Source organism: Watersipora subatra, chromosome 3, assembly GCF_963576615.1.
Source record: "Watersipora subatra chromosome 3, tzWatSuba1.1, whole genome shotgun sequence".
NCBI lineage: Eukaryota > Metazoa > Bryozoa > Gymnolaemata > Cheilostomatida > Watersiporidae > Watersipora > Watersipora subatra.
Window position 1 is genome coordinate 26,094,452 of NC_088710.1, and position 23,252 is coordinate 26,117,703.

Below are 23,252 nucleotides of genomic sequence, written 5' to 3' on the forward strand. Positions count from 1 at the left end.
AAACATAAAGCTTTGGAGTGTGAAAATGGACTTCGATGTTCTATAACAATGGCTGTTATTACGTCTTATGGTGTTCCTAAAATGATTCTTTTCGCTCACCAAAATTTTTCAGTGTTTTGGTCAGATTGTAAAGCACATTATGGTCGAATCCCAAAACAATCGATCGTGTTTAAACTTTAGCGACTGCAAATTACTGTAGTTTTGATGGTTGTGTGATCAATTTTTTGGAGTACACTATCACAGAAACCATGGCCACAACTATAAAAGCAACACGTAATGATTATTGTTATTGTTATTGATGCAATTGAGTCAATGTTATTTCTGTTTTGTAAACACCGATCACTTGTTATTATGAGTTCATAAATGTCAAATAAGGCCAAAGCAATCGTGGTGATCAAATAGATCACCACGATCAGCAATATCAAATAGTGGTGGTGTGGAATTAAAGAGTTGCGCTGTAATTTTTAAAACTTGACTTATAGTGGCCTTCCAATAGTGCAAAATAATAAAGTCTCTCTTTCATTATATTACACTTGATTGATTAAAAGTTGAAGCATAAGAAGTTGTAAAAATTAAGCAGTAATTTTTTGTAGTTAGTTGGACGGCTAGCTACCCTGAAATTTGATTGAACATGATTAACTAGGCATTATGCTATTCTAAGTCCTTAATTAAACTCATGTTGCTGGTTTCTGATTGGCATGAATGATCAGTTGAATCAGATTTTTCAATTAAACTAACTCACACTATCTTATTTTAGTTTTATACACCTTCAAAAACTAAAGATTCTGAGGATCACTGGCTATTCCAGCCCTTCGGACGGCTTGGAGGACATGGACGGTGTGGACGAAGTAGACGACGTGGATGACATGTTTTCATTTGGCGACATATATCATGGTCTTGAAACTGTTCCTGAGGTGGTGACCAAACTGACTTCATTAGAAGAACTTGATTTGTCCAGCAACGAGATCAATGAACTCCCTGACAGGTGAGAAATAACAGCTACACTCCGGGGTCATGGTAGCTGTTTCTTTGTATCAATGTGATGATTTCTATTTAAGTTCAAAGATTTAACACACATTTATATGAAATACATTACACTTCGCACAGTTCAGATTCACAACAATTATTTACTGGTTTGTTATGAAGGTATTTGCAATGTTTTATTAGTGTTTCTTATTGGTAGTAACTAGAATAAGCCATTAAATTTTAACTCTTTGATTTTAAGGCTCGTTGCTCTGACAGGAATTAAACAGCAATTGGTGGTTTTTGTGTAATTGAAACATAGTTAGTCATTTTATTTTACATAACTTTAACTTTCAATATGCAAGTATTTTTTAAATTGAGCGTTACACAATTTTTTGAACTGGTTTTTAACCAGATAAGTTTAAGGTTTAATTCAGTAAAATAATTTATTTCTTAAGAGAAGTCCAAACGGTTTCATGTGTTGTTTCTGAAGGTAACATTGCTATTTGTTATCAAAGTTTAACCGGTAGTGTAAAGTAAAAATTAAATATCATATACTTGTTCGTATGAAGAATAAAGTCAACTAAAACTGCATTTAATGTTGCAAATAACTTTTTCACTTTGAACACAATAACTGAAATTCCATTAGACATTTCAACTTGTCACCATACTTTGAAGAATGCTGAGATAGTTTGTAAAAGTTTGGTGTCAAGTTGTGTGAAGTTCAATTTCATGTATAATTGAACGTATATATTGTAATTATGTTTTCTATTATTGGAAAGTTTGACTTTTTGTGCCCTGCTGGGTATCTGAATCAAGGTGTGTTTCAAAATTAGTTTGAAGTAACAAAACGATTTTACTTTGCAAAGGCTTTCACCCCTTTATAAATTTGAAATACATAAACATTGTTACAAACATTTCCTTTTAAATTTAATTCCTGAACTGCTGAATGTTTTCAAGTTTTCGGTTCTTTTAAATCTCTTTACACATCAGACACGACAAATGTGAGCCATCAAAACTATTTATGCTTAAGTATTGTTTTGTTGAAAAAACCTTACAATAAATGTAAAAATCGTCGACCAAATAAAAACGGGTATCAAGCTCAATATTTTTATACAAAATCACAAGGTTTGCATGCCGAAGATGTTTATTATGACTCACTAAATTATAGAGAGAAGGTTCTGGCACTTGTTTATATCTAAAGACAACACTGCTTGACTTCTTCTACAGGTATTCAACAGCGCACTTGAACAAGTTTATTAATCATTTCTTTGAAATGAATTGACTCCAAATAGTTGGGTTAACATTTAATAGTTGTAAATCTATTAGATCTTACATATATGACTGACTCTACTACATACTCTGTCTTCCTCTAAAATGGAGTCTTCCTTATAAATGATAAAGGCAACACATGCCAGCCGAGTTTGGCTGAAGCCGGCCGGTTTAGCTAGTGCGGCTGATATGGTGATATGGCTGGTACTGATGCTTTGAGGACTCAGCGAATATTAGAGATGCCAAAAATAGGTATCATAACACTTATTGAAAATTAATTAACAATTAGGAAGCCTATTTAAAAACACAAAAAAAACTGACTGTCAGAAAATCCTGGACAGCTGTTCTAAATATTTGTTAAGCAAAAATGATTGCTGATACCGTAATATTTAAAAACAATTTAGCACTATAATACTTATGTTTTGAATTGTTATAAAATTGAAGTCTTTTGATTGAAATTTCTAACAGTAAAACAAATTCTTGCTCGCAATACATAAAAAGATAATCTTTGTAACTTTTCTGATTATTCATTTTTGAAAATCTTCATTAGCAGTTTACTGACTCATTACATTTTTTAAACTTTGCAGGTCAAAACTAATATAGCTTTTTAATTCAGAATATTTTATAAATTATTACATTATTGATATAAAAAAAAATTTCTCAAATAGTATGGGTGTCACATATGTTAATATAAAAAACCTTGCTATGTAATACTTAGGCTACTCTTTGACACATGTATACAAATAAATCATATTGATTGAAAGCAATGGCAGTAAAAGGAACTAAAATCTTAACCACAAAATACGCTGAATTTACTCTAGGTAACTATAGTTACTAAGGTTAACACATTGTTTGTTACTAGTTTTAAAATGTACAGCACTTTAATATGTATTTATAATTTTGATGATTTCTACTAGTGGTGTTTGCATTAAATAATCACATATGCTATGGCTTACAATACCAGTCTATATGACTTTTTAGCCTTACAGTGCCAACACAAAAAAAATTAAAAACATGTAACTTTATACCAAATCATTTTTCATTGTTATTGAAGCAAACCAGACATTATTTGGCTAATACTTGCTAACTAATTCACAGTTACATTTATTTCTTAAACACCTTTACACTTGCTTTGTTTTTCTCTTAATTTATCTCAAATGCATGAATCACTTTGTTCATGATATAAAACTTAAAAGTAACAGATGTTTGAAAAAGTTTGAAAAACTATACAACAATTTTATTTTTTGTCTAAATCTTTTAGGTTGCACAAAACGCCTTTCATTTGATATGAAAATTAAAAGGTTCCGTGTTAACTATTTTATGTGTTAACTTGATACAACTTTTCTATGCAAGGACTTGTTTTGTTATTTGAGCAACACCAGTCAATCATACTAATAAGAGATAGTATAAAATATTTAGGCGTTACAATAGGTAGGACACAAAAGTGTCAACACACATAAAACAATTGAGAGGACAACTACGATAAAGCTCCGGAATAGTTTACCAGGCCTCATTGATTTTACCAGAAATGCATCTTTAGCTCTTATGCAATACTCTAATTAACGGTAAATTAGATTATTGCTTGGAATCATGGGAAATTGCTTCAATGTTCTACTTAAACAAATTTTGGGTCATCCAGATTCGATTGCTTAAAATAATATATCATGAAAACCCTTTCTTTTCATCAGCTAATTTATTAAAAAATCTCGTGTTTTGCCCACACAACAATAATACCAACTAAGAATGTGTATTTTAGCCTTCACATAACTTAAATCTGAACTAACTTGTCAAACTTTTATAGTAAAAATATTGTTTTGCTATCTTGTAAATGCATAAAATCTATGTGATCAGTTTTACTTTCCAGAATAGACTTTTCTGTTCAAAAGCAATAGGCAAATCTTTGTAAATGTACGTCGAAGATGTGTGCTCTCTATCGACTTATTGTAAAATTACCTCAATCATGGTCTATAAAACCAGTGAAGTTGATCAGAAAAGATTCCGATGCAAACCAATAATACTGCAGGTGTTGAACAGCTTACCAAATAAAGACTAAAGTCTAGTTTATTGTTTCTATACGACCAAAAGAGAAAGTTTTGAAAGATATTTGAATGGAAAAGGCAGTTTACATGTATTTTACTGTTAGTATAATGCAAAATCCTTACAACATAAACTTTCCTAGAAATGATGATTTATCTCGTAGAAGCGTCTACTGTATACCTAAGCGTTCAATATTTTGTAAAAACATTCTTCCTAATGTTTTGAGTTTATAGTGGTTTTATATAGAGGTTAAGCGTGCCTGTAGCACATATGGAAAGCATACTGACCCAAAACCATTTCTATTTCAAGTCTAAATTATCTCTATTGACCCTTTCACACTTAGTGGTCATTTCACCTGAATAATCTTACCACATAACTGTCAGATGCAACATTGTCATTTTCAGATGCTGAGTCTTTATAATCCATACGTTGGAGTAAATAAATTTCTACAGCTGGCATAATAATAGGTAGCTTTATAATCCATAGGTTGGAGTAGATATATTTTACATATATTTGGCATATAAATTATCATGATCCTTAAATACCATAAGTTTGATTAAGCAATTTCTACAGCTGGCATATATAACTCCTTGATCCTCAGGTCAAAACTGCAACGTTTGCCTACTTGTCATTGTTAGTTTTGATAAATTTGCAACGTAAGTTTGTGAAATTTTTTTTCATTTATATAAGTTGAGTGAGTTGGCAATGCAAAAATATGTAGAATAACAAAGCTTATTTGGTTGTTATTAAACAAATAGAATGTTTTCACGGTTAAAACAGGCCTTTTTGTCAAAACCTTAACACTTTTGTTCTAATTATATTTATTTAAATTTATCGATAATTTTATGGTGTGACAAAAGTCAGACAACTTCTGTAACAATTTTAAGCACTGTGATAAACAACCAAAGTATAAATATATTACTCACATGTTCCATCTCCGACAAACTTTGGTTTTTTTAAAAAGCAATGTTGAGACTTTCTGAAATATCAAATGGAATATATTATTATTTTTGTTACATTCGATATTTTCATAGCTTAAGATAAAGATTATGTTTTGTTCAGACTATTAGAGAAACTGCAAACGATCTATTGTATGCTTTGGTTTACTTTTATTTGTAAAGTTAATCAATATTGTCATTTGATGCAGTTAGTCTTTCATTATTTCTAAATAAATAGGCAAATTATTGTGAGGAATTCTTTAAGGGTATTTATTGCACAAAATATTTTAGCATGGGTAATATTTAGCTTTAATATAATGAGAGCTATTTCCATTGCCACACTTAAAGTTTTAGAAAGATGATTCGCCCAATACAAGTGGAAAATCTGAATATTTAGATTCCAACTAATCATAATACATTCTGCATCACTCAACCTTTTCTCCACATTTAAGAATGATTTTAGGTATACTAATTACATGTAAAAATTTCTTAAGGTACAACAGACTGCCAGTGTACTAGCATTAATATAATTCTCAGACATTACTTTTGTTTTATTGTTCACATGATAATATAATTCAGCTTTCTTTAGAGCTCAAGCACAGTGAACAAGTAAAGCAAAAAATAAAAATCCTCTTTTGATTATAACTTTTTGGTAGACATTTGTAGCTCATTTATGTGATCTTTTAAATAGAAAAATTAATGATAATGAAGTGATAGGTTAAATAATGGTTCTTACCGTTCCTTACCGTATAGCTGTGTATCACTGTTGTGATTAGAGCAAATTTGTACTTTTCAGCAAATCTGATGAAAACAATAATGTTACCCTCTGCTGGTTTAAAAAAGACTATGATAGCTCAAACTATGATAGCTCCAATTGAAATTTTGGTAACCCGTATTTAATTCAACGTGATGATTATAACACCTTGCACAGTATTGGTAGCTTATTTGCGCTAGTAACTCTGAGACTCCTACATTTTGTGTGAATATCAATAGGACAAGTAAACTGTTGTTAATAATACTTTTATCGATGTGTTTGCAAAATTGCTAATCACTGGAACTCTCCATACCGCCTCATGTAAATATTAGTGTTAATTGAAACAAAACACAAAGCTGTTGGAAAACTTACATGTAGTTGTCATATAATATATGCATTGTATCGAACTTGTAATTTACCAAACATAACTAAAGGAAACCGAGTGACTTTGGCAAATGCACAAATTATTTTACAAGTTGGAAATAGTTGATTGAACTTTTATTGTGCACGCTATCTTTGATTACTGCAAAAATTATAGAAGGACATGATCGGCAAATATTAAAGTTCTTGCAATTATTGCATAATTTTCAATAAGTTAATATTTAAAGATAGGCAATTCAAGACATTCTATTTTTTTTACATTTAAATCTAAGCCATCCTTAAGCTGTCAGTTTACTGAGTTAACTACAGTTACTCAACACGTCACACAGAAGAAAAAGCTTCTAATCAGAAGCAAAATTGCATTTCGAATAGTTTTTACGAAACCAACCGAGCTGCTAACTTTTAACTGTTAACCAACTAACTTCAATTACTAAGTCTGCTTAAAATTAAAAACATCACCATTTTTGTCAGGGCCTTCTATATTGTATAAGTGCGTTAATATGAAAATTTATTATAGTTTGTATTTTAGTCATAGTTCCGAAAACTTTGAGCAGAAGTTATGCTTTTTGAAAGGTTAACTTCACACTGATTTTAAACGATGATATAGGCTAGTAGTAATCTATATACTAAGTGATTATCTAGCACTTCTGAAGTTTTTGAGCTGAACCCATTTCATACATTTGAACTTTCAGTTTTACACTTACACTGATTCCGCAGGCCTTTGGACTAATCATTTTACTTGATAGGCTCTTGTATAGTAGCTGATTCAATTTTCAATTTGTCCATCTGTTTGACTTTTCCAATGCCTAAAATTAATTACCGGAGTACCCAAAGTTCCCATACCCGAAACTAAGATGAATTAAGCTGGTGATCAAGGGCTAGGAACCAAAACACTGTTATTATCCTTTTCACTACCTCGGCCAGATGGTCTGCACCTTAATAGACACTCCTATCATGTATGTGACCATTCTTCTGACAAACTATAAAAGAGTACCTCTCAGAGGTGGATTGCCCTTTGGGAAGCTCCCCTCTGAAGGTCTGATCTTTTCGAAAAGCACATCAGACCCTCATCTTAACACAGGGTAGATCAGCCGAGTAGCACAACTAGTATATATATACATGTATATATACATAAAAATAATAAAAAATTGTTTCCTTGCCCCGGTTAACCTGTATGGGTGGTAATTTCTGCTCTAACTCGGATCTCCTACCAGAGACCTAGGAGTTTGAACATTCACCCCAAAATCTTAGCCGTTCCCAATAGCGCACTTTTTTGTACAATTCACCTAAGTTGATTGCTGTCGGTATTTGGGCACACCACATTTTTTGCGTCGGTATTAATGCGCCCAGTGCCCAATGACTGCTGGGAATACGATTGTTCTTACATTCCAGCATTTTTCAATCTCTTCTCCAAGAGGGAGATATTTCTCCACTTTTATTTTTCTTTGCTGGCTATATTGTAGTCATTGGGTACTGCTATATATATATATATATATATATATATATATATATATATATATATATATATATATATATATATATATATATATATATATATATATATATATATATATATATAGTAGCCCTCTTGCTCTCATTGTCTACCACCACTATATCTGGTTGGTTTGCTAGGACATGCTTGTCAGTTCGGATGTAAAAGTCCCAGAGAATCTCTGCGCGATCATTTTCATTGACCTTACCAGGAGCTTACTACCAGTGTTGTGGTTTATTAAGGCCATACTCATCACATAGACTTCTGTACACAACACCTGCGACATGGTTATGCCACTCAGTGTATGCGCTTTTTCCTAGCTGCTTGCATCCATTGATGATGTGTTGGATGGTCTCAGGTGCATCTTTGCACAGTCTGCATCTAAGGTCATCTCTAGTGTGACAGATTTTTGGTTGGAGTTGCCTTGTTGGGAGCACTTGCTCCTGGGCTGCCATGATTAGCGACTCTGTATTGGTCGTTAGGTTTCCTTTGGTCAGCCACATACATGTCTGGTAAAGATCGCCAACCTTAGATATTTGTCGGTGATAGGCACCACGAAAAGGCTTCATGTGCCAGTCAGTTTCCTCATCATCACTGGGAAGCTCCATTGTCAGAGTAGCCGATTGAAATTCAGATAGCAACTTATCTGAAGTGGCTATGGAAGCTGCATAGACTTTGATGCTTTGTTCTTCCTCCTTAACTGTCTGATGTACACTTTTGAGTCCCTTGCCGCCATATTTCCTATCACGATACAATCTAGCAGTACCACATTTTGGGTAGAGTGCTCCATGCATGTTCAGCAGTTTACGAGTTGCTATATTTGTTTCCTTGGGTGCCTCTGCAGTCCACTTTATTATGCCTGTTGGATATCTTATTACTGGCAGTGCGTAGGTATTTATTGCCATGACTTGGTTCTTGGCATTGAGCTGACTCTGTAGGACCAGCCGAAAGCGTTTCTTGTATTCAGTAAAGGCTGTGTGACGTACCTCGGCTTCGTGGTTGATGTTGCTATATATATATATATATATATATATATATATATATATATATATATATATATATATATATATGTATATATATATACATATATATACATATATATATATATATATGTATATATATATATATATATATACATATATATATATATATATGTATATATATATATACATATATATATATATATACTCAAAATATGTAGGATGGGAGGCCCCCTAATAAGAGGCCTTCGTATATATATAAATTATCTAAAATGTGTATAGCAAATTGATAATAGGAGGCGGAACATTTTTGCCTCTTATCGAGGATATATTTTTAAATTCGTTAGAGGTAGTTTTGAACTTGGAGTTGTCTCCTCAAGGATATGTGTCCAAAATTAATGAATTCATAGGTAAAATTTTTACACACTTAAGAGTTAAGTCTCCTTACCCCAAATTTTGCAATAAAATGCACAACTGATGGCTGCCAGCTGAGCTTTTATAGGCAGGTTTTTATCAGGCATGAAATCAAAGTGTTATGTGATGTGGATAATAAACAAACCAATTATGAATTGAATTAGCAAGAAGTTATTTTTTGAATATAAACCTTTAAAACTGATGGTTTGATTTCGATGATTGTGGTCTATCTTTTGAACTTATGTGTAAATTGGCTACTTTTCCTCAATATAAAAAACTCATAGCATTTTATTTATTGTACAACAAATATAGTTTGCAAATGTGGATGTTGGCTGACTGGTTATTGTCATGGCAAGAAGGGACTGAATGGTAGGTACTAAAACAGCTGTTTTACCTAACATTTTTATCCAAAAAGTTGTAAATGCATTAAAACCAATTAAAATAGTTTGTATTTTATTACTTCCCAACAGTGCTAAAAATAAATAGCAAACAGCAACACATTTATGCAAACATAGTATGATCATGCAGAACTACGCTAAAAAATCATCTCTTGATATTAATGTTAAGAATTCAACAACATATTGATACTTAATTACAAAAACGATATAATACCAAATAAATTTAAAAGATATATTCTACAAAAGTAGAGACATTATTATTCAAACACATACAAAGTATTCACAATGTGTTTTTATTATTTGTTATGATTCATCAGTGTCAGTTTATAAAACAAAATATTATTATGTTTTATTTCGCATTGTAAAATGACGCTATTAATCTATACAGTTATATATCCATGTACATATACATATGTACATGTATATAGTTTTAGTGCGCATGTAACAATCGTAGGATATGGAATGTTCAAAAATAGATAGAATGTTAATTTTGACTTCTCCCCTGGTATTCTAAATCACTGCAAGATAATTTAGATAAAAATAGCAAATTTGATGCTTCTATGGAAGAAATCGTATTTACAGGGGAGATAAATCCTAAAATGTCATTTTCGCCAGATCTCTCATAGAAGTGGAAATGACAGCTACGGCACTTTTTCAGCTTTGAATTATCCATACAATAATTAGTCTAAATCACTGCAGAAATTTCCACTGAAAAACGGTGCCAATGGAAACGCAAGATAAACTGTCTTGGCCCACGGCCTATACGGCATCAAAGTGTTAATTGACTTCATAACAAGTGTTTGGAAAACCATGAACAGGCCATTAGGCAAGCCACTAATTAAAAAGCTTACACTGTTCTGGCTACATTATTACAAACATACTGTAAGAATCGCTTGCAGCTAGTTTTCTGATGAAGGCAGCAAAAATTCAGTTATTTTATCTTAGTTCATTGGCTATCATTACAACAATGCATCAATAGTTACAAAGAACATTTTTTTGCTTCTACTAGCACTTTATATTTGTATATTTGTATTAAATAAAACGTTGATGTTTGTCAATAAAATGCTACCTCACCAAGCGGAGGGTGGTTAAGCGAATTACTTCACCTAATGAAGAACAGGTTCAGGCTTTCCTTTTTTACCGGTTTTAATAGGCAAACATCAAACAGAGCAGACAGTAGTCAATAATTTCTATAGTACGCAACAATTTTGTCTGTGCCTCTGAAGCTAGGGGCAGAGATTAAAAAAACTATTTTTATTGGTTTGGCTACTGGTGGCATACAGCTTAAGAGTCGACTACCCTAACACATGCAATAATGAGCTGTCTTCTTTAAGGGTAGAATAATTGTGGATGTAATTATTCTCTGCACTTTATCAACACGCATGAGCATCCCTCAAAGTACAGCGGACTGCCATGGGTACTAGTAATAACAATACAATGATAATTGTAAAGTATGAAAGCCGCAGTCTGAAAAAATACATATTACATACATATACATATTTTAAATAAACTGATAACTAACAATGAATAAGACATGTAAGATAGATTTTAGAAAAAAAAACTAGAAGGTGCTATGCTAGATAATGAACACCAAGACTAATGAATGAACTATAACAAATGAAAACAAGCAATCAGACAGTAGGGGACACATAAGTGGATGACAAAAAGAGGCCTTAAGAAAGAGGCAGGGTGTCTAATAACAGCAGCGCAAGACTAAGCACTGCAAACCAATTCCAGGAATGGTAACTAAGTGCAGGTTGTGTAAGACAAAGGGTGAAACAGCCATATTGTAAACAAGTGCTCAAAGATTGCACAAACTGAATACAATCTCTGACTTGATCAAGTGGCCTCAGCAGATTACTGGAGTATCTGTAAGAAGCATAACATACCACACACAGCATAATAGTATAATCATAGGGTAGAGCCAGTGTCTGAGAATGACAAAGTGAAAGGTTTAGTACTGATCAAAAAAGAAACAACAGATTGTCAGATTAGTTGTATAACCATCATATGTGATGCCAGAGTAAAAAGAAGAAGGAAATATATAAAGGAGATGTACAAAGTTTAAGATTTGAGCATCGAAGGCTGTAGAATTTTCAACCGAAAGTAATATAATGTATGTAGTGGTTGGAGTGATTGATACATTATTCAGCCAGCTTGTGTCATATCTCATTGAGGTCAGTGCTCAACAGTCTTTCAAACAACTCAGAAAACAGTGCTGCTAGGAGCTGGTCAGATTTTAAGGAAGACTATTCAGTAAAATGACTCGTTAAAGTCAAAATCATCAGGCTAAGGCCTTGGCTCACCTCCTACCAGCCACCCGGTTGTGAAGACAGTTTTTAGAATGGCACTAATAATATAAATAATAGCAGTGTCTGTCCATATGTCTAAAGCTAGATATAGAGGTTAGGAAAAACATTGCATGGGAAATTGAACTCAAATCTTTGGCTGAGCAGCTGTGCACACTAACAACTAACACTAAAAACGGCTCAGCTTAACCACCTTGCAGCTATGTTGGGCAGTGGGCCAAGGCAGTTTATTCTTGCATCTCCGTTGGCACCCCCTTTCAGTGGCAATTTCTGCAGTGATTCAGACTAATTTTGGTATGGATAATTCAAAACTGAACAGTTGCCACAGCTGTCATTCCCAATTCTGAAAAAAATTTGATAAAATTTTATTTTAGGATTTATCACCCCTGTAAATAAGATTCTTTCCATAGAACCATCAGATTTGCAACTTTTTTATAATATTTATTTTGCTGCAATTTAGGATGTCATTGATGAAATCAAAATTCATCTTCTATCTACTTTCTAACTTTCTATATCTTACGATTGTTACAACCACATGTAAACTATATACATCTATATACGTATATGTAAATGTAAATGTGTGTATAGTTGTATGGTTTATTAGCTTTATTTTACACAAAAAATTCAAAACCTCTTTAATTATGTTTCATAACCTGAAACTGATGAATCATAGAATATAATAATTGGTGATTATTATTAGCATTATTGTTAGTGGTATTATTAACAGCTAATATCAGCAGTCTTACAAAACGAGCTGGGATATTTCAAAATATCGCATATCCTAACTATTTGTTCAATATGTTTAGTTCTTAATCATTTTCCTCACTATCGGCATCTTCTGCTACTCCTGCTACAGTTTTGTTTCAGTGCATGCATGTGTAAAGCTCTGTGTAAGGCAGCTCTGCCATGATACTGGCACATCAGTTCCCTCGGAACCTGGATTTTGACACTCCCATAGAACAGCTTGTAGAATTTCAGGTGGGGCGATAATTCTGGTATGACATTTTACTGCATATTCATCATTTTCCTTACCCAGTATCCACCGATGTAAAGAAGGAAATTGTGCTTTGGCAAGTTGTGTTGTTGACCCTTTCCATATACATGTATGTCTAGCAGCTACATAATTGACACAATGCACATGGTTTTCAGCGATTGAAGGGAGGGACTGACTGGTTTAGACCTAGACACAAACAGCCGGTCTGTTAGTCAGTTGAAGTCTGTACCATTTTCCTGGGTGCTATCTCCTTGGCCATAGAGTCTGCGTGTGTAGGTTTCACAGAGAGAATAAAGTCGCTTTAAAACTTAAATGATTCCCAGAGTCCTTTCATTACCTGCTGAAGGTCGACTTCTGAAATACTCACTCACCTCACAGTGTTTTCTCATAACAAGCTCAAATTTGCTGTTATTTGTCTCTGATGGCATATGTTCTGTGAATCTAGTAGCGATTGCAGACAACTTGAAGCGTACACTATTTGAAACAGACCATTCAGGCTCTTTAAAAGTGTTTTCCAGCTTTCTAGACAGTGACTAGTCAATGTTTATTAAGTTAATTTTTTGAGAGTCATGTATGTGAGCTACACAAATCATGTCAAAGCTCAAACAGTGAATGCACTTATCTTGTATCTTATTATTTTCTATTATTCATCTGTGTCAGGTAATAAAACATAACTAATCTGTGTCAGATTATAAAACATAATTATAGTGTTTTGAATAGTTTTTGTAAAATAAAGCTATTAAACCATACAATTATTTACATACATGTATGTACATATTCATTTATACATGTATCTAGTTTACATGTGGGTGTAACAATAGTACGATATGGAATGTTCGAAAATAGATAGAAGATAAATTTCGACTTCACCAATGACATCCTAAATTACAGCAAAATAATTATGATAAAAAGTTGCAAATCTGACGCTTCTATGGAAATAATTTAATTTACAGGGGAGATAAATCCTAATATATTCTTTTTATCAAATTTATCATAGAAGTGGAATTGGCAGCTGTGGCAACTCTTCAGTTTTGAGCTCTCCATACCAAAATTAGTCTAAATCACTGCAGAAAATGCCACCAAAATGGGGTGCCAAAGGAACATCATTTCTAGAACTGTTTTGCCTGCTCGGCCCATAGCCTATGTGTAATAATTTTACAAATTCAGCTTGCCAGACTGACAGGGTACCAGTTTTTCTGTAATAAGAATTCTGGGCCTCCTTCTGCTCTAAGCCATGGTTGGAGGTTTGGAAAAAACGTTGCGTAATAGGTAAGGTTTCATACTGGGTAAATATTGAAAAGTTGCAACGAAAAAATTATTTTTTACAAATAAATTGCTGCTTTGATAATTTCCCGAGGTAAAGTTTTTAGAATTCAGCCCGTTCATGAAACATCACTGCCAGAGACAGCTAGAGGAAAAGCACAAGGATAGCGACAGCTGAGAAAATTAGGTTTTCACACTGATCAAGAACATTCCCAGCAATCTTGTACTATGGGTAGAAAATCAGCAAGGAGATGCAAACAAACATTTGTAAAAAATATTTTAAAGAGCTGATCAGTTTACACTCTCATACATTTACAAGTAGAACTGCTTGGAGTTTGTATTTGATGGAGAACAGGCTAATGAAAAGGCTGTACTAATGAACTACCAATACAATCATCCAGGCACCTTGCTTGTAGCTGTGCATATATGCAGGATAAGACAACTTGTGCTTAGAGGCCACTGATGATGGATAGTCAAAGCTGCCATGATTTTTCGCAAGCTTTTTAAAAACGTGTGGTTCTCCTTGCTGTCTGTTACACTTTAATATAACGCTTGCTGTGCTTCTGGAAATGTCAGCAATTATTATACGGTTTAAACAGTAATTAAGATGCTTGTGACATTTTAGTCTCAATTTTAATACATAGTTCATTTGCTTCGATGTCTTAACGGCCTCTTTCCCTGTCAAATTCAAAAATAGTTGGTCAAAAAGTATTGAAGTTTTTCCATCATTTGAAATTTTGTTGGTTGTTTTTGGTGTTCTGACAGACAGGATGTTTTAAGATTAAAATTAGCAAAACTCAATTCCAGTTAGAATGCTCACACAAAAAAAGTGCTCAGACCTCTCCAAAAATTACATCCATAGTCATGCTAGTTGTTTATAAAAATAGACATACTGTCACGTTATCAATGGATACTCATGTGTTCATACAGTATTTAAAGCAAACCAGTGGGACTAATTCTAATCAAACTATCTTTATAATATTTGAAACTGGCTATAGCGGTGTATCTAAGGATAGGCTTACATTCTAATTTGCATCTAAACACTCATAAGCAAACACAAATAATATGTACGTCAATAAATATGCATAATACCGCAACTTGGCTGCAATAGCCGATGACATCACTGGATGAAGAACAGGAAGTGCAACGATTGACATCTTTTTGGAGTAAACATTTTCTTCTGAACTTTATCAATGCAATCAAAAATTCTCAATTTTAATTTTGAAACATCCCTGCAGCCAAATCAAATAAAACAACATGCAGAAAGTCAAAAGAAGGAAAATACAACGATTATATAACGATTTTTAAAACTTTATGCAATGGACAATTTCAAAATATTGGTTTTAAAAGGTTTATAGGAAGTATTTGCCAAATAATGACATCAATATTAGTTGTACGTCCTACTCAATAAATAGTGAGTAAGAGTTGCAACATTTTCGATGATATCAACATTTTAATCTTTTTATGAAAACGCTTTGATAAATATAATTAGCTCGTGTAATACATTGAACTTTGAAACAGAGAGCTACATTGCAAATCTCACAAAAAGTGATGGTTTTAGACGTGTGTGAATTTTTTAGTTACCTATATCATAACTATTGTGTCACACATGCAAGAGTACACCACATTTCATCCAACATATATAACAAGAATTTTAATCTAATTTTTAATTTAAGAGCTTTTAATCAAAAGCTGTAAAGGTTGACTTGCACAAAATAAATTCACATTACAGGTGTATAGTATCAAAAGATTGACCATGTCTTACTCTGCTGTGTTGTTGGTGCAAAATATGTGTAAATGTAATTGCAATTTTTAAAAGCTCTAAATCGAACAGTTAATCGCCGCCGGTTGGAATCAATTTATTTTACTGACGTAGGCTAGTCCAGCATTTTTGGTTATTGTTTTGACAACTGATGTTCTCACGTGAAATTGAAGGCCAATACAAGGCTCAATAGAAAAGTTCTCGTAGCATTAGTTTATGACAAACACTTCGGGTTTTATCGAGAAACCCATATCAAATATAGATGCTCGCTACTTTACAGCTTTGTTTCGGCTTGGTCTAATCATCTAGTCGTTATCTGATCATGAAACTTGGGGAACTTGAACCATTTTTCGCCTGAGTTTGAGGGCATAGCATATTTAGCTGACTTTAGACTCTTACAAATTCAAGAATATACCAGTCAGAGGTATAGATTCTTTTGTGTTTACACACAATTTGTATATTTACACAAGCAAACGAATGAAAAATTTCAGAAGAATAATGTGGGAGATAACTCCGACCGAAAATGACCAAAAATGCTTTTTTAGCGACTATTCAAAAACAATTATTGCTCCTAATATATAATTTGCCTTTGTTTCTGTTATTATTTCTGAATTTCCCCAAGGCTCAGCTATCTAACACTAGTCTCGTCTTCTCTGTAGATGCATCGGGTCAGCGTATAGAAGCCATAAGCCTGCAAGATTAACGTCTTAGTCGAAATACTGCAATAGTAAAGGTCCAGGTCAACTTGTGGTTTCAACAAAGTCACACATTTTTCTCATGTTTACACCAATTCACATATGCAGATTTTATTAAAACCATCTAAAGTTTGTGTTTCATACTGTAAACCGCTTAAAATTGAGTTTCAAATGGCCTCCAAACACCTTTTTAAATCGCCTTAATTAAATGAGATGATCCCGCTTGTCAAGCTTTAACTTGGCTGATTATTATCCTTTCATTATCAAATTTTCTGTTTTCTTTTGGTTTGTGATTGTGATAGTAATGAAGCTTGAATTATTTTATTAACATATATTCCTAAATGTTATCAATTGTAGCTTCAAATGCATATGTTTTGCCTGAGTTAGTCGTAGGTGGTGGCACCACTGCTAATAAAAAACCGCTCTTGTGGGACCCAGCAGATGTCTTCTCGCTTTGATCATGTGAAAATGTTTGTTGAGCCTTTGCACATGAATCTCACATTAACATCATTGTTCTCTTGATCATAGCCAATTGCCATCCCCATATACTACAGACCATCATATATACAGGCCAGATATTGTCCAGGTTGAGGTGTTAATGTATTGCTGATAACATGTGAGTCATCAGTCTTCTCAATTTTATATCTTTGTGGCATACATTTTTTTCAACAAGTGGTGAAAGTTTTCAAACTTCAATGGCTTTCCTACTGAGTGGCTTGAACCAGTGCTGTTCCCGACAACCAATGACTCGTTGTGTTGATTTGAGCCTTGGCTCCAAAATCGCTGCCTAATCTGCGGCTTCATCAGTGGGTACATAAAACACCTCCACCCCAGCAATGTTTTCCCTAGCATACTTGTACAGTTGCTCAGTACTGAGCAGTCTTTCTTTTCCTGACTTAAAGGTTGACCTGCAACAAAATTCACATTACAGTTATTTGGTATCAGAAGATTCACCATGTCTTACTCTGTTGTGGTGTAGGTGCCAAATGTGTGAAAATGTAATTACAAGCTCTTAAAAGCTCAAAAACGAAAAGCTGCCGTAGGTTCGAATCTCTCTATTTCTTGGACGTAGACATGATATTTGGTTATTGTCTTGTCACGTGATGTTCTCATGTGAATTAAAATGCCAATAAAAAGCTCAATGTAAAACTTATCGTAGAACTGGTTTATGACAAACACTTCGGGTTTTACCGAAGACACCGTATCAAATATAGATGCTTGCTACTTTACCGTTTTCTTTTGGTTTGGTCTAATCGGCAAGTCGTAATCTGATTATGTGACCCAATACATCGCAAACAATTTCTGCAGCACTTTTCGGTTACAATCCAAATCGTAAAATCCGGATAACGCATTTTAGATTGTATACATACATTCCAGAGAACGCTCATCAGATTCATTAAAAAACCTACCTCAAGTGACTCATGTGAATTATTTCAGTGATGGATCTGGCGCCCAATACAAGAATTACAAGAACTTTGCCAACTTATGTTACCATGAGCTTGATTTCAATCTTACAGCATCTTGGAGCTTCTTTGCCATCTCACATGAAAAAGGTCCGTGAGATGGGATTCGCGAGGTGGTCAAGAGACTGGCCACCCGTTAATCCAAGCAGTTAGTTAAGTCAGGAAAAGAAAGACTGCTCAGTGCTAAATCACTGTGCAAGTATGCTAGAGAAAACATTGCTGGGGTGGAGGTGTTTTATGTACTCACTGAAGAAGTCGCAGAACAAGCAGCGAATTAAAAACCAAGGTCAAGGCAGCACAACGAGTCATTGGTTTTCAGAACTTGCACTGTTTCAAGCCGCTCAGTAGAACAGCCATTGAAGTTTGCAAACTTTCACCACTGGTTGATGAAAAATGTATGCTACAAGAATACAAAGTTGGGAAGACTGATGACTCACATGTTACCAGCAATACCTTAACACCTCAACCTGGACAATATCTGGCCTGTATATATGATGTTCGATGGTATATGAGGATGGCAATTGGCTATGATCGAGAGAACGTTTGTGTTAATGTGAGATTCATGTGCAAAGGCTCAACAAACAATTTCACATGGCCACAGCAAGATGACATCTGCTGGGTACCACAAGAGCATGTTCTATTAGCTGTGGCGCCGCCATCTACCACCAACTCAGGCAAAGCATATGCATTTGAAGCTACAACAACTGATAACATTGAGGAATGTAAGTTAAGAAAATATTTTAGGCTCGTTACTATCACAATCACAAATCAAAATTACACGGCATATTTGAACTTGATAGGATAATATTCTAATAATCAGCCAAGTTCAAGCTTGACAAGGGGGGATAACCTCATTTGATTGAGGCAAGTTTTAAAGCAGTTTGGAGGGCGTTTGTAACTCAATTTTCAGCATTTTACAGGCTGAAACACAAACTTGTGATAGTTTTAATGAAATCTGCATATGCTAATTGGTGTAAAACATGAGAAAAATGTGCGACTGTTGAAACCGCAGGTTGACCTTGACCTCTCCTTTTGCAGTAATTCGACAAAGACCTTATTCTTGTATGGCTTCCAGACCCTGACCTGATACATCTACAGAGAAGATTAGACTAGTTTTGGATAGCTGAGGCATGGAGAAATTTAGAAATAATAACAGAAACAAAGGCAAATTATATGATAGGAGGGATAATTGTTTTTTAATAGTCGCTAAAATAGCATTTTCGTTCCTTTTTGGTTTAAGTTATCTCCCCCATTATTTATCCAAAAAATTTCAAACCTATTTGTTTGTGTAAATATAAAAATTTTGTGCAGACACAAAAATCTAGATATTTAACTTGTATATTCTTCAGATCATATGAGTCTAAATTCAGCTACATGTAGATGTGCTATGCCCTCAAACTCGGGCTACAAATGGTCAATGTTGAAATCTTCTTAGCACCTGAACCAATGACCCTAGAATATCAAAATTTGGGATATAAGCGCTTTTCAATATGGGCAACAACATATTAAAAAAATCATCAAAATCTGAGACTATGAGGTTTTTTGAGTTAAACTTGGTAAATTATATGCCAAATATATTTTTGCAAAACTACAATTTTTAAAATAAAGCCAAAACATGTGTGCTTAACTGAAATGGTTGATTTTTACAGTCTCATTTTTATTTAATGAGTTTCCAACATACTTTTAATTTGTCCATGAATGACATTTGAACGAAGATAGCAACAGGGATTCACACAAACATCTATTAACAAGGGGACAAAAAGATTCTCACTTTTACCATATATCTGAAAAATATTAGGAAAACTTGGAAATGTTTATAATACAATAAATTCTTTATACTTCAAAGTTTAGTATGTCATAACTCAAATTATTTTAGAGTGTTTTTATCATGACCATGTCTAATAGTTGTTGAGATGAATTGTTGAAAAAACGCAACCAGATGCGAAAATTCAATTATAATCACAATTTTCTTATTACACACGCTGTCTGTTGGCATGTAGCAGCCACAAGTAAAAAGGCTTGACCTCAATATTAATTAACATCTATGTAGCCAGGTGCCCTTTTTGAAAACCCGCAAGGTTGGCCTTGGTGTCATGAAAGCAACCAGCATGAAGTTTTGGCCTTCAGTTACCACAGTTCTTAGATGGGTTATTTAAGAGACAAGAGTGGTTTTGAAGTATTTGACGGTGCGATTTATAAGATTTTGAAGCGATGTTGAGGCCTTCACCGTTGGTTTGCACCTTCTTTAAAAACTCCATGTATCAGGAGGGGAGGAGTCTACAAATGCTATAATATAGTTATTTTGATTATACTTCAACATTAGTCGTATTGGATGATGTAGCAATGGAAATGTGAGTGAAGCCAAGATTAATTAGTATAATCAGCTTGCATTCAGCTCTGTATTTGGCCAGATCATCAAGCCAGTCCATAAAACAATGTTACCTAATCAACCTCAGAGCTAACCTTTAGAGCTAATTGTGGTGTACCAATTCATTGCCTATAGTTGCTGGGACAGGCACAAATTTCTGTCTGTTACTCCCTTTATTCTTAGCCCTGCCTAATTTAGGTGCAGGTGACCAATGGACTGAGAAATATGGGTCGGAGTGGTCAAGTTTCAGCTGATTGCCGGGTTTATCCTGTGGGCCTATAAATACACCTATTTATGAAGGAAGACTAACACTAATCGTCACAGTATTTCTAGATGTGACAGAGATGTTATTTACGGCTGCTGCAGTCAAAGCAAGGCCAATGTTATTACAGCTGCTAATCTAGTATTTTGCAATATTATCACATACTCGTTATATACGCATTATGTGGCTCTCAGCCTGAAGGGCCAGGTTTGTAAGGCAGAGCTAGTTAAAGAGTGGTAGAACACACATGTGAATAATAAAGCCTGCTCTGTAACACTTACTAGAACCAACATGTACATTCAAACATAAAACATTAAAAATACCTATTTTTGTTACGGTATATGCATGCATGCTATATGCTGACCTTAGAGCAAATCAGATGATGCAGTTTACAGAAAGCTGTTTGGAAAATAGAACTGTCTGGGCCCTAGCTTGTATATTATTTAGCCGTTTGGCCTTGCTGCTAGAATTTTTAAGATAACACAATGGCAGTTTGAACGAGCTAGAATAAATAAATGCAGGGTTAAATCCAGATATATATATACATATATATATATATATACACGAATCTCAATGTTTGTCTGTCTGTCATTCATTCACCAAATTATAGCGATAAAGCCTTAGCAATGAGAAAATCGCCTTGCAGTATATTGGACTCATGACATTCAGACCGCAAGTCTACTAACAAGAGTGACTAACCACAAGGCTAAGCCATTCTTATCACTCCCATCACTCTTACCATATACAGTAAACGCTCCTATAACGTAGGCCTATACCTCTTAGAACTAAAGTCTAGATGACATACATTTCTGTAAAGTTTTTGCTTCCGACTACCAAAAAAATTCCATATTACATGCTAAGTCGAGTGAGTTCTCAACTTTGATTTAAACGTTAGTTTATATTGATTGCTTTACATGTAAGAGAGAAGACTATGTGAATATAGCATTATACATATTATGTATTTATTTTTCGTAGCAATCTAGTTGGTTGTGACAGATTGCCAGATGTACCGACAAAACAGAGAATAGGGTAATTGTGCAATGTTCATAAATATAAAGGCGATTGATTGGCGCAGGTGTTACAGCGTAAGTCCACCAATGTGAATGTAACAAGTGGGAGTATCATCACTAGTTCTATTTTTTCCTAACCTTGACCTCTGAATACAGATAGGTGATGAGCAGGCAGAACAGCTTTTGTAAAATATTTTGTTGTTTTGTTTCCTTGTAGACATAAAATATTTGTTATTAGTTTTCCTTTGCAGATTATACATTGCTGTTTAGAAAAATTAGTAAATCGTTGTAAATGAATGTCAAAGATGTACGCTCCCCAAGTTATTGTGGAAGTACTGAAAAATGGTAAAAAACAAATGAGGTTGATCAAAAACAGAGAAAAGTTGTCAATGCACCCTAATATTACTGCAGTTACAGTACACCCCACATATTTAAAAAAAATTACGTCAAGTTTTTCCTCTTTGTATGCCCGAAAGGTCAGTTTGGAAAGGTCTTTGAATGGGTTGTGCAATTCACATGTATTTTACTGTTCTTATATTGTACAATCAATATATTGTAAACTTCACTGGAAAATATTATTTATGCTGCAGGAGCTCGTAATGTAGGCCTACTGTATATTCTTTCAACGATTGGAAAAGCCAAAGTTGCACTTCCTATAGGTAGCTAATTGATATTACCTTTGGTGTTTTGTTTTTTTTAAATCTAATTTTTACCATTATACATTTTTAGTTGGTAGTTTTCAATGGATTTCAATTTTCAATTTTCAATTTCAATTTCAAAGGTCCTGGTACACTCATGTTTCTGGTTTTCCTAAGATTCGATCACTAAATATACATATGACTAACAATATACAGTGTCGTATACGCTTTCACTGCCGTATGCTCAGTTATGTGAAATATATGGTCGACTGCGCATTTTCGCGAACTTCCCAGTAATTGCGTAGTAGCCTGATTTTATTATCCGTTGACAACATAACCAGTGATATTTAGGACTTTTATGGTATTGACAATGTTGTCCAAAATTTGTTGTATGAAATTAGCATTGAATCACAAGATAATTTTAAATTTTTGTTTGGAAATTTCCAACCGAAAAAACCAACATTATTGTGTAAGTTTTATGTAAGAACCTTCCGAGATACATGTGAATTGGATTACCTATCATAAGCAGAGTAGGATTAAGTCTGTCATTAAATATGTCATTAATATTAGTTTTAGCACTGGCTCACATTCAATCATCTGTTAAAGTATTCATGATGTTTTTCGTCATTAGTTAGTCTTGCCTAAGGTATGTTATGGTATGCTATTATAAAGCAATTATGCTGTGGTTTTTGTATCTGTTTTTGTCGTTGATGAGTTATGCTAGTAGCATTGTTTTGCTGGAGTCAGTGAGCTACGTATGCTTTAACAGTAAAGGAGAGTATCACAACAGAGCTGAAGATGAGAGGCATTTAGTGAATTTTAGTAGACCAAGATACATAACTTACATTAGACAACAGAT

General features: G+C 33.9%; 2 protein-coding genes across 2 annotated transcripts in view; one reads left to right on the forward strand and one right to left on the reverse strand.

Annotated features, from left to right (window-relative positions):
* Window positions 1–2,248, forward strand: part of LOC137390475 (uncharacterized) — a 35,054-nt gene extending 32,806 nt beyond the window's left edge. Inside the window, exons 5-6 of the mRNA XM_068076802.1 lie at window positions 758–985; window positions 2,194–2,248. Coding sequence (XP_067932903.1) covers window positions 758–985; window positions 2,194–2,248 — 283 coding nt within the window. The remainder of the gene's footprint in view (window positions 1–757; window positions 986–2,193) is intronic.
* A 5,807-nt stretch (window positions 2,249–8,055) lies between these two features.
* Window positions 8,056–8,742, reverse strand: LOC137390476 (uncharacterized). Its single transcript, XM_068076803.1, has one exon. It carries the CDS (start codon window positions 8,740–8,742, stop codon window positions 8,056–8,058), a length of 687 nt encoding a protein of 228 aa, XP_067932904.1.
* Between the last annotated feature and the right edge of the window lie 14,510 nt (window positions 8,743–23,252).